The sequence below is a fragment of the Apus apus genome, chromosome 1, assembly GCF_020740795.1.
Source record: "Apus apus isolate bApuApu2 chromosome 1, bApuApu2.pri.cur, whole genome shotgun sequence".
Lineage (NCBI taxonomy): Eukaryota > Metazoa > Chordata > Aves > Apodiformes > Apodidae > Apus > Apus apus.
This window is the reverse complement of record NC_067282.1, coordinates 102,503,513-102,515,884: the sequence shown is the minus strand read 5'-3', so window position 1 is coordinate 102,515,884 and position 12,372 is coordinate 102,503,513. Positions and strand designations below refer to the sequence as shown.

The window sequence follows — 12,372 nt, the reverse complement described above, 5'->3', positions numbered from 1 at the left end:
TAAGTACTTAATGACAGGAATATAGGAGTCTCACATCAAAAAGAAAATACAAATCTGAAAATTCTGGCTCAAGCTTAGTAAATTAAAACAGTCCTATTATTTTATTTATTGTTTTGTTAACAGCTGTTCTAAAACTAACTTACTTCCAAACAGAGAGAGAGAGACATTTCCCTGCATGGTATCGCTCCACTTGCACAAGGTCACCCCAGCGCTCTCGAATCAGCATTAGTGTTTGTGAATGCAAGACTTCCAACTGAAGGGCTAAGCAGAAGGAGTCTAATAAGCAGAGTTAAGAAAACACAAGACCTCCAAAAAGTCTGTACACTACATACATTCATTTCTGTATGCTAAATAAATCCATTTGTCACAGAACTCTGACAAGGTACAGTCTGAAAACACAGAGATAAAGACATAAATATAAAATATTTCTCAAAGGTGTTTTTTTGCCTTTTTTTAAAAACTCTTATATAGGGCAGTGTGTTAGACAAGTGTCACAATAGCTTTGTTTTATAGACTTTAACTCTGATCATCTTTTAGGGAAAAGAAGATTGCTAACAGAGAAATTGAATTCACCCTACAGTTACCCCTAACCCCATCTACCCTGCTCACTCTAATATAACATGGTTCAGTTTGTTTCTGTGGAAACCGTTCCACTGAAAACTGTTTCACATTGTCAAGCAATCTGCCCTTCATACATAAAAATGTGCCTTCTGCACATGCTACACGTTATTTTATTATTCACACAGATGCAAGACAGTTAACACCATAAGCAGCTTACTGCAGCTCTTGGTAGTAAGAAGTGTCAGCTCCTGCATCTTCCAAGTTAGTGCTATATTCCAGCTCTGAAATCAGCACACACAACCAGCTGCTGCTGCGCTGACGTACCACACAACCTGTTGTCTTGAGCACCTCACCTTTACCTTTGCTGATTGTGTAAAATCAAATTTTACATGCTGGCACCTGAGAATAACTGTTTCCAAGGCCATCAGTTTTACACCATGTCTAGACTTTCTCCCAAGCTTAACAGGGAATCCATCTTTCTTGATCTCCAGCTACTAGGAAGAGCAAGGCTACATTACACAGCTTATTCAGAAGCAACTTTCAGAAGGATACGTAGACAGCTGTACATGTCCTGAAGTGGCTTTTCATCAGCAAACAGCCGTGACTGGACCAACTGATGGATGAAGTTGATCTGCATGCTATGAACCAAGGCTCGACCATCTTTCATGAATTAAAAATAATTCACATTAGACATCAGCAAACAAGGTATTTAAAATAATTAAATACATTGATAAAAAGAAAAAATATACAACTATACTGTGCAATTTCCATACCAGAATTTCTAACCCAATAACAAAAACCTCGGTTTACTCTGGAAATTTCAGTCAGTCTACTACACTGTCACATTCTATCATTGTTAAGGCACTAAAAGCATATAGAGCAAGGTGGAAACAGGACGACTATATACAGCTTTATTATCTTAAGCCATGATATGCAAAAGACCCGCTATGAAGAAGACTTATAAGCATCAGAGATTAACATCATGCTAAAAAGAAAGTGTAAGAGTTTGATTTATTTTTTTACCCCCAGTTTCCTTGTCTTCAACCAAAATTTCCAGTTTGAGAAGGCGCCAGGGGATGTCTGGGTCATCACCCATCACTGTCAAGGTGGCCTCAAACTCACCCTCCACTCGGAACTTCACACGCCCATTGGCTAAAGAACAAAAAAATGTTTTCTTTCACTCAGTCTCCTAAGATGTCTCAAAATATTAGCATGGTCATTCCTGGCACTCACAACAGATTACTTCCCTATGGTTTCTGGCCTGTTGCTTCTGTGCAACTCTGAAGACTTCATGGTTGCTTCTGCAACAGAACCCGAGTCAACAAGCAGCATGGACAGAAATACCAAACTGTCCTCAAAAGCAGTACTTTAGTTGCTAACACGTCTGCTACTGTAACACAGAGTAACACTGAGCTGACTACCAGCCTGGCAAGTTACACAAACAAAATGTCTGCTTTAAATTTTCCAACTCTTTGCTATATCAACAATCAGTAACTTAAGCAATATTCAAAAGAGATTCAGAACATGTTCTCAGCCCAGGCTGAAATCTATCCCTGGAAACAATCTCACTACAAACGATTTATTTATCATTAAAATAGTGTAATTTAATTTTCATGTAAGTACGATAATATTTTGTGTAATTTATATATGTATATGAACAAAAGGAAATATTAAGTATGTTATTTATCTAACTGACATATAAATACTCACACCTTTGCAAACACTGCTCTCAGTTTCAAGAACTGAGAACAAAGACTGTCAAAACTATGTAAACATCATAAAGAGAATAAGTGGCAGAACAAACAATTTGGTACAAATCCTTATTCTAATGTGCAGGTCAACCTTCTTCTCCATCAGTTAACAAAACATGCCATATATCTTTACAATTATAGATATTCCTATAGAAATATTAACCATTTTTTCTCACAAAGTTTCATTTTCAAAAGCATCGCAGACATGCTCTTGAAACCAAACCCCAACCTAGAATGTAAGTCATTGAAATGTTTATTTAACAGAAAAATCCAAAGAAAAATCCACTTTAGTTATGCAAAAACAGCTCTAACACCGATAATGCAAGTGTTCACATAGAGACCAGTGAAAACCACTACTAAGATTTTTCAGAAACATCTTCAATCTAGATCTGTGGGGTACAGTTTACACATGGCTAACATTGTCTTAGTTAAAAGCACAGACTAGGGTCATTCCAGTCCTGTTCTCTGTGATTCTGCAATAATCTAGTCTAATTTATAGCCACCCTTCTATAAAAGAGGTTGTCTTAATATCGATCACTACTTTAGCTAAGCAAAATCAGAGATCTGAAAACAGATAAAGAACTCTGGCACTGCACTGAGTCAAGGAACAAAAGGCATGCTTAAGTATGAGCAAGTTCTATGCATGCAGATGAATGTCAAAACAGATTAAAAAGCAACATTAGAGTGACTTGCTTATGCTAAAGTTCAAAGAGTTTCTACAGAAACACCTAATGGTTTAATTAAATTGCATTTAAAAATTAACTTCAGACACTGTCAGGTCCAAGACTCTGTCTTTTTCTTTCAGCAAATATGTTATGAAAATGTCTACAACCTTTTGCCATTACCTGCACAGGATTTCTTCTTGAAAGTAAATAATACTTGAGCAATATTATAAGTGCCTTGACTTTTCAAAAGGGGAAAACATATTTTGATGTCATACAGAGACAGGATGCCAGCCTTAATAAATGAAGAAAGCATAATGGTCTCACTTAAGCTACCTTTTAGCTTTGCCTTAGCACTAAAGCAATATTTTTAAATAAGCCTGCTATAAAAAATTCTTCAAAAAGTAATTGCAGTTCTTACCAACTGTAAGATTAGCCAGTTGTGGAGGAAGATCTGTAGTCACTAGTCGATGTCGAAGAATCTGGTTTAGCTGATGAAGTGTGGTTTGCTTCTCACTCTTTGTAATTGGGTCAGGAGGGATTATTTTATCCTGGCAAAAAAATAAACACAAACAAGTCTACATACCTCAAACACATGTAACACATTGACAGTAGCAATGGTGAAAAATAGCCAGACTAGAATATAAATATAAATATTACAGGGCATTACACAGCAGAGAAGTTTTGTATCTTACACTCAGACTCGTCTTGTAGTTGATTACGTTTTACCTGAGACTGACTACTGAAAAAATTGCTCAACTTGGTACATTAAACAAACTCAGGGCCTTACATCAGGCTAAATTTGTTTTCAAACAGTTAAGATTTGCAAGTCAATCCTTATCTGTAGCTATGGACCTAAGTCACGGGTACTACTGTTTCGATTACTTCACAAAACCCTGTGATTCTGCATTTTAACAGTAAGATAAAGTAGCAGCATTTAAGTGAGCTGTTCAGTTTTTTGCTACATTTCCAAAACAAAAAAAAACCTCTAACAGCAGATGTCAGCATCTCCTTTTCACACTTATTTTTTCTAGGATGGTGGCTTAGCACATGCAAACATTGCAAGAACTAAGGAACAAGAGTTGCTACTATACTCATCCTAGAGTAGAACTAGCTTAAATGGAGAAAATGTTTTTCTGGGAAAGCATAACTTCTTCAAATAGAAAGTGCTCTGCATGAGAAACTGACACTACAGAGACCTGGCACCAGGCCTGCATTAAACTACAGTTCCATCTGCACATCAACAATTACTTTCACAAACATGCATTTGATACTGTAGAGAGGACTTCCACCCCTGCCAGACACGTGGCAGTATTATTTACCCGAATGCAGGTAGGCAGACGCGGGTATGATCCAGTTGTCAGAACATCAATAGCATATGGGATAGCAAAACTAGGTAGACGAGCATGAACCAAAGCATCTCTAGCTAGCGATGCCAGACGATCAGCAGTGTCCACAAACAGAATGGCTTGCTGATCTAAAAAACTTGATATCATCTGTAAAGGACAAGGACAAAACAAACAAACAAAACAAACAAAAAGAAAAAAGGTATTTGTCGAAAAAAATTCACAAATCAATGTCCCTTTATATTCAGTTTGCCTAGTGCACATGACTGAGATGATTTTATCCGACATTTGAAATTCAAGTAACCACATCCATAAAACAAAGAATTACTATTCTGGCCATTTCTTACTCACATGTGCAAGACACTTAAAATCTGAACACCATTTCTGATGCTGTGGAGGATCTGTAAAGCCTCACAGCTCTTAATCTGATGTTTGTTAATGGAGTGCAACCATACTTGTTTGTAATCACTCTGGGCTTGGTTTGTTTGCTGTTTTTTTATTGGTTTGGGTTGGTTTTTTTTCAACATTCTGGACTTTATTCTTTTTTAACCAAGAGCAGGATGAGAGTGATAACAAGAACTAACACACTGAGATCACCATCTTCTCTGTTCTATGACCTAACCCCAAAGCACTCCTGAAACTACGCGCAGACAAGCCTTTCATTTTTGCCACTGATGAGTTTTTGGGAATATGAATTGTTAAATGACAAGATTATACAATTTCTAAATAGGAAGAAATATTTTAGCTTTTACAGTAAGGAGAAGTTAGGGTGTACCAAAATCCCATACCACTTAGGAGATGATTTCATTGCAAACTCTGTTGCTAACTTACCGCACATTTCTCCACCTTTCCAGCATTATTAGCCCACTTGACCAAGGCTAATAAACGAACAAACAGTTGACGAGTGCGACTTGCAAACTGCACTATTTCTATTTTTCTGGGGAGAAAAAAAAAAAGTACATTAAACCAGTGCTCAGATACACAAAAAAGCTGCAATTTAACTCTGTGCCAATAAAAAAACCCACACAACTGTAATGATCACTTCTAATTGCGTTACTGGAGGTACCACTGATACATGGCTTGTTTGATTAGAATATGGAAAAAAAAAAAAGCAGCTCACTTGTTCTGAATGCCTAAATGCCAACAACATACATGGATTCTAACTAACCAAGACTGTATGGGGAAACAAAAAAGCACACTCACATTAATTTAATCACAGATTTTAAGCGAAACAGTTCCATAGTGAACTCAACTGAATTATTTGTAAACCTTTTAAAGGCTTTCCCCAGGGCTTATGATTAAGTTTGAAGTAGACAAGGCAACATACCTAAGGGTTACAGGATCTGGCAGTAACATTACACTGACATTCACTAAAGACAATAAATGAATCAGATACTAAACAAAGTATCACCCTAGTAATTTTAAGATGTCTTTACACAGTATGTTACAATATGCTACCATTTTGCCAGGAAGATGAGTGCTGGTGGGGAATACCCCCCCAACCTTTTACTTTCCTCTGCATCGCTGCCTTGCAAAGAAATAGGGATAAGAAGAAACTACTGATAATCAATATTCCTTCCACCATGCTTTGTATGAGACAGTCAACATGAGGCAGTGTATGTTTGCAACACTTAAGAGTTAGTCTTCCTAAAAGACAATATAATAGGGGCATACCCAGATTTTCCCCCTTCATTACAGATCTACATTATAATTGCATTAGATGAGACATGCAGATCTACAGTGTGGCTCTGTAATCCCATACACTTTGAAATACCATTTAATCTACTGTTTATAGAGGTTTTCCTCCCTTTCTACACATTCATTTCACTAATTTGACCATGGTTTTCTAGTCACTTTGAAAAAAAACAACAACAAAACTAAAACAATAAACCCAAGATGCTTCCCTGACATGGTTTTCTAAAGAAACTAAAGCATTTGGCCAAAAATAACACTAACCAGTGCAAAAGGATTTGCCTCTACCAAACAGAAGTTGCACCTCCTTCTGATCCTAACCTTTAAAACATTCTCAAAATATAGATAGAGCCCATTTCTGCCACAAGTGTTCGTGTAATGAGGTTAACTCTTTTGTGCAATAAATAAAGCATAATCTGCTTGTAGCAAACGAACATTTAGGCCAGAAGCACAACTAATACCATCTGGTTCAGTTTCTTGCATTATATACTACAAACCTCATCCAAGAACTTGGGCATTAAGCCACTAACTTCTCTCTGTTCTAGAGCATATGTTTTAGAATGGCATTCAGCCTGATACTAAGATTACAAGTGGTACACAAGCCTCTATACATACATACTGCTCTAATAGTGAACACATTATGAAAAACAAGACATTGAGAATTTTGAAAGATTCAGAAAAACTTAAGAGAATTGAAAGATGTCTATGGTGAGATTTAAGACAGCCAGTAATCTCTCAGACAAACTCCCCATACAAGTTGCTAAAATCTAGTAGTTATGTCAATCAAACTTCTGTGTTAAAAACAGCACAAAAGCAAGAAAAATTCAAACTGATGTTCTGTGACTGGAAATCAAAGGTGGACAACTCTTCCCAACACTCCCCAAAAAAACAGAAAAAGGCACAGCAATTTAATAATGGAATTACTGATAAAACTATACACAGTACTGCAGTAACTGTTCCATTAATATCACATGTATGAAGTTACGGAAGACTTGTTACTTCTATTGGACATAATCCTGCTTCCAGAACCAGCACCATCATTGCTGTATGACAATTGTGTTGGGAATTCACTTCCATCTGCTTCTCTACTAAGAACACAAAGTCCTACTTTGCTGCATTCCTTTGTCTTTCCTTATAGGTACAAGACCTTATGCTGGGCTGCACAAAAAAAAAATTATTCAAGGAAGATGAAACTTAAGGGACAAGTAGATTTACAAGGCCTATAAAAGCAAAGAAAAGCAAATTAAAAAGCTTTCTAACAACCACAGAAAGTGCATTCTTTCCCTCCCTGTTAAGTTCTGATCTCAGGGTTTTCAAATCCTTCAGACTAGGGGCTGAGTCTGGGGGAGTGAAGCATTAACTACAGTGGAAAAATACCAAGTTAAGGACTGCTTCAGCAAGCTTGACATACAGAAGTCCACTGGAGTAGATGAGAGGCATCCAAGGGTGCTGAGGGAGCTGACCCATAACACTGTACAGTTGCTCTCTATAATTTTCAATATGCCATAGTGATCAAAGGTCTTCATGACTGGAATAAGGGAAACATCATGCTTGTCTTCAAGCAGGCAAAGAAGGACCTAGGGACCTATAGGCCTAAGCTCAGTAAAGAAGAATATCTATAGAGTACATATTTCAAGCCACATCCAGATAAATAAAGAACACAAAAGTAGCCTGGGAACAGCCCATGCAGATTTGCCAAGGGCAAACCACCCCTGAGGAATGCAATTGCCTTCTACAAGGTGATCAGCTCTGTGATCAATGGGAGAACAGAAAATGCATTTACGTGAACTTTTACCCAGCTTTTGAAAAGATCTCCCATAGTATTCTTGTAGTCAAGCTGGTGAGATAATGGCATGGGTAAGTGGACTACAAGGTAGGTGAAAAATTGGCTGGACTGCCAGGAGTAAAAGGCTGTGACTAGCTACTGGGGCAAATACAATTTCACACCTCCATCAGCAATCTGTGTGATGATAAGGAATGTACTCTTTGTAAGTTTGCAGGTGATGCCAAACTGGTGGCAGCAAACATTTGAGTACATCAGCTGAAGGAACTGGTTGACAGGAACCTCATGAAGTTCAGCAAAACCACATGCCAAGTCCTGCATCTGGAACCAAAAAAACTTCATGTAACAGCACAAGCTTGGTACTAAGCAGCAGCTGCACAGCAGCTCTGCAGAAGTGGACCTGTGGGTCCTGGTGGACAAGTGAACAGGCATCAGTGATGTGACCTTGTAAAAAAGACAGGCTCTATTAGCACCAGTGCAGCCTAGGTCGAGGAATGTGATTATTCACCTTGAGCCAGCATTTTTGAGACTACATCTGGAGCATTATGTCCAGTTTTCTACTCCCTAACCAAGAAAGATACTGCTGTATGGAAGTAGTATAGGGCCTGAACACACAACATACAAGGAGGGGCTGAGGAAGCAATGTTTACTTCAGCTTAAGAAGATAAAGCTATGGTGAGAGCCTTCTGGCATCTTCAAATATCTGAAGGGGTGTTACAGAAAAGACGGAATGAGACTCTTCTCTAAAGTGCAAAAGGCCAAGGGATAATAGCCACAAACTAGGGTGGTGAAAAACTAGTCAGACATTAGAACAAAGAAACACACAGTGAGTGGTCTAAGATTGAAGTAGGTTGCCCAGAAAGGCTGCACAATTTCCATGCTTGCAGATATTTAGAACTTATCTGGATACAACCCAGAGCAACCTCAACCAACTTTGAAACTGTCTTTTAGTTCAGAGGGTTGGACTAGGTATCTCCAAAGAACCAATCCAACCAAAATGATCTGTGCCTATGAAAAAAGTGAAATACCAGTAATTTTGTCCTTAGAAAAAGAATAGAACTCCACGTTTCACAAAAATCAGGTGTGTATTTAAATAAAAATTTTCCCACTATTATATTTAATTGGAGGATAAAAAGGAAAAGACAAATAATTTTCACCATAAAAGGTCTTCATTATAAAAAAAAGTCAGCCTCTGGATTCCCCCCAGAACTCAGAACTATTCATTTTACACCACAGTACTAATGTTTTCCTAATCCAACCACTTCTTTCCTTTCACAAAAGTTTATTCCTATCATTGATAAGAAGTAAGTGACACTTCACAAAGAAAAGCTGTATCATACTAAAATGCTAGTTTCCTATCAGTTTTCCTTATCACATAATGCTTTAGCTTGGCATGGTAGAATGAACGTAGATTTTATGTGAACTTTATTACAACATAATATCATGACATCTTCATCAAAGTCTGTATGCCATGTCACCAGGCTAGCTTCTAGAAACCACTTGAAGCCCAACTGCCATTGCAGCTCTTGAAGCTAGAAAAAACAGAGTAATCTGGATAATTAAACTATATTCCTTACAGATTTCCTCCAAGAGTTGGAAAGCCACTTCCCCAAAAAGAGTTGTACATCAAAGCTAACAAGGATGTCAACATTTAATTTCAAGACAATTTCAATTGCAGGACATTCTTTGTAACCATTTAAGCTGTCTTGCTTTCTTTTATCTGTAATCCATTAGAATTTAAGATTTTGCTCCAGATCTGTATGCCTTACAAAGTAGATTTCAGCTTTACCAAGAAACGCCGAACATCTAGATGGGAAAATCCTCTCCATCAGTGCCAGAGACCTCCAGACCTAAGTTGAATGTGATTTCCTCAGCAAAGAGAGTGATAATGAAAAAAAGCACCACAATAAACAACAAAAACCAGATTCTTTCTCTTCATAAAATATAATGCATTATATTATATAACGCAAATATTATGAGTAAAGGGAGCACAAGGAATCATCCCAGGTTGTGATTCCCTGAAAATGGGCTCAATTCCACAACTTTTAATCAGAGTTTTGGAATATTTCAGATAATTGAATTAATTATCATCCTGGTAAATAGAATTATTTGTTAACATCCTTAGAAATATGACAGCTGTGATATGTCTCTGAAGTAAAATAGGTCAGTTAGCATGTCAACACAAAGGAAATAATTTTCTGGCAACTTTTATAGCATTTATTCCAAGAAACAAGTAAATCAAGTTCTTTCATCTTGGAGGGTGGGGTGGGATGCAAGGAGGGGAAGGGAAAAGGCCTTTCTGGTCTCCTACATTTGTTCTCTAATAATCTTCACACTTCAAAAACTTACAGAACAGAAGCAGAAAGCAGTGTTCATTACAAGAAAGGTCAAGTAATGTGGGAAAAAAAAAGGATAGAGGAGGTTTTTATCTTCCTTTCTTCTGAACTTCTTCTGAACAAAAAAGTTTCTTTATCATACTCACTAGAATTTATTTAGGTTTTCCAGTTCCCTTTCACATCAGCTTTACTGTCACTTCATTGCTTCAAGATTCATGAAGAGAAAAACACCCTTAACAGAATTCACCTACTATAACAGCAACAGATGTTACTTAACAGTGGAACAACAAAAAAGGGCCAAACAACATCAAGACCGAAAATCAACAAAAACTAGTATTGCCATTCATGCTGACAAGAAAAATCTTGAAACTATGTAGTGACAGCGAGACAGACAAGGCTTATTTTCTTGCATAAAATCTAAAATTAGGAGAAAAATATTTCACTTAAACAGTTCTATGTTAATCAACATCCTAAGAAAAGTTCTATACTTGAACATGCATTATAGATTGTCTTATTGTAACTCACCTTTCCATATCAGTCTTTCTTGGTAATCTATATTAAAGAGAAAAAAAAAAAAAAAAAAAAGGAAATGCTTATTATATACTGTTCCATTACATTCCAGACTATGAGAAACTTTGTTACTAACTTTAAACTAAGTACACAAACAACTTCTACATATCTATATAGAGCATTTCAAAATTTATACAATTGTAATTGTTTCCTAAAATTATATGTTTGATAAAGGAAGTAGCTTGATAGCTCTAAAAGCAGCCCAGTTAAGGGGGAAAAAATAATTTTAAAAACTGTATAATAGCATCACAAGGCACCTGCCATTAAGTGAGTCGGACAGTATCACTGGCTCTGCTTTGTAACTGATGGCTCTCACTAAGTATCCATTATTAGAGTTAATTAATCTGTTTGCATACTTACCAGATACAATACTCTACAAGCACTATACCTATTTTTTTCCCATTTGTTCCTTATGTCGCTTCTTAAAACGCCAAGGTTCTCCACAAGAACCTCTAAGTTTAAACAAAATAAAAGGGAAATGGGTATTTGGAGTCCAAACGCTTTCAGAAAAGGTTTTCTTGGCCCAAAAACATTCCTTTGTTTTGCCACTTCACAACATGTTTTTGCCACAAAGACAACATCAGCCCAGCAGATCATAATGTTAATAACTTAGTATTTACCCAAAATAGCAAAATGCTATTTTCAAATGTACACGGGTAACTCAAGTGAGTTGCAGCACCTGAAAATATCTCAGCTCCACGTTTCATGTGTTTTGGTATCAGTACAAGCACTACAGCTGACGTTATTGACAGTAACCGGGGGACTGATTTCAGCATGTACCCAGACAGCCTGCATCCAGCGGCCCTGCGTGCCTCACAGCCATTTTCTCACATCACCCAGCGGCCTTCCCTTGCCCCCTGAACACAGCCCACGGCGGAGACAAACCCGCACGAACCAGGCATCTCCCCGGTGTGGGAGAAGGTTGCAGGAGCAACCACCTCCCCCACCTCCAGCCCCGGGCCGGGGAGCGGGACAGATCCCGGGCGAGGCCTCCTTGCTCTCCCGGGACGCAGGGAGGCAGCGCTGCCAGCCCCGGCAGCCGGGCCCGGCGGCCTCGAGTCACTCACAGGTCGGCCAGCACGGTGAGCTCGGCGTAGGTCCGGTGCAGCAGGAAGTCGATGAGGGTGCTGAGCCGGTAGCCGGGGCTGGCGGCGGCTGTCACGGCTCCGGAGGCCGGCGGGGCCGGGGCTGACACGGGGCCCCCGCCGGCCGGCACCAGCTGGTTGCTCTCCAGCTGCACCGGCGCCATGGCGGCGCCTCAGCCCCGGGCGGCCGCCGCTCGGCAGCCCGCAGCGGCCGGCGCTCCCGGCGGCACCGGCACCCGGCGCGGCTCGCCCCACAGGGAGGGAGGGAGGGAGGGAGGGAGGAGGCCGGCGGCGGGGACGGGCGGGCGGGCGGCGGCACCGAGGGGGCTCGGCAGCGCTCAGCGCCCGCTCGGCGCAGGGGCCGCCGCCATGATGGGGGCACGGAACCGGAAGCGAACAGCTGCGGCGGACCGGAAAGAGAACCTTTCCGGGAAAGCCGGGACGCGGGGGCGGGTTGCGGGGCGGTGCGGGTGTGTGTGTGCGGGTGTGGCGGGGCGGGGCGGGTGTGTGTGTGCGGGTGTGGCGGGGCCCAGCCGGAGCGGGCGGGGCCGGCAGGTGGCGGCGGCGGCGGCGGGAGGGGCGCGCG

At 39.9% G+C, this 12,372-nt stretch overlaps 1 protein-coding gene across 1 annotated transcript in view; it reads right to left on the bottom strand.

Moving 5' to 3' along the window:
- MED14 (mediator complex subunit 14) overlaps window positions 1-12,159 on the bottom strand; it is a 35,423-nt gene extending 23,264 nt beyond the window's left edge. The window contains exons 1-8 of the mRNA XM_051643840.1: window positions 11,769-12,159; window positions 10,657-10,683; window positions 5,152-5,257; window positions 4,297-4,470; window positions 3,396-3,525; window positions 1,585-1,713; window positions 1,114-1,221; window positions 144-276 (exon numbers count right to left, since the gene is read on the bottom strand). Coding sequence (XP_051499800.1) covers window positions 144-276; window positions 1,114-1,221; window positions 1,585-1,713; window positions 3,396-3,525; window positions 4,297-4,470; window positions 5,152-5,257; window positions 10,657-10,683; window positions 11,769-11,950 — 989 coding nt within the window. The 5' untranslated portion in view covers window positions 11,951-12,159. The remainder of the gene's footprint in view (window positions 1-143; window positions 277-1,113; window positions 1,222-1,584; window positions 1,714-3,395; window positions 3,526-4,296; window positions 4,471-5,151; window positions 5,258-10,656; window positions 10,684-11,768) is intronic.
- Window positions 12,160-12,372: the final 213 nt, after the last annotated feature.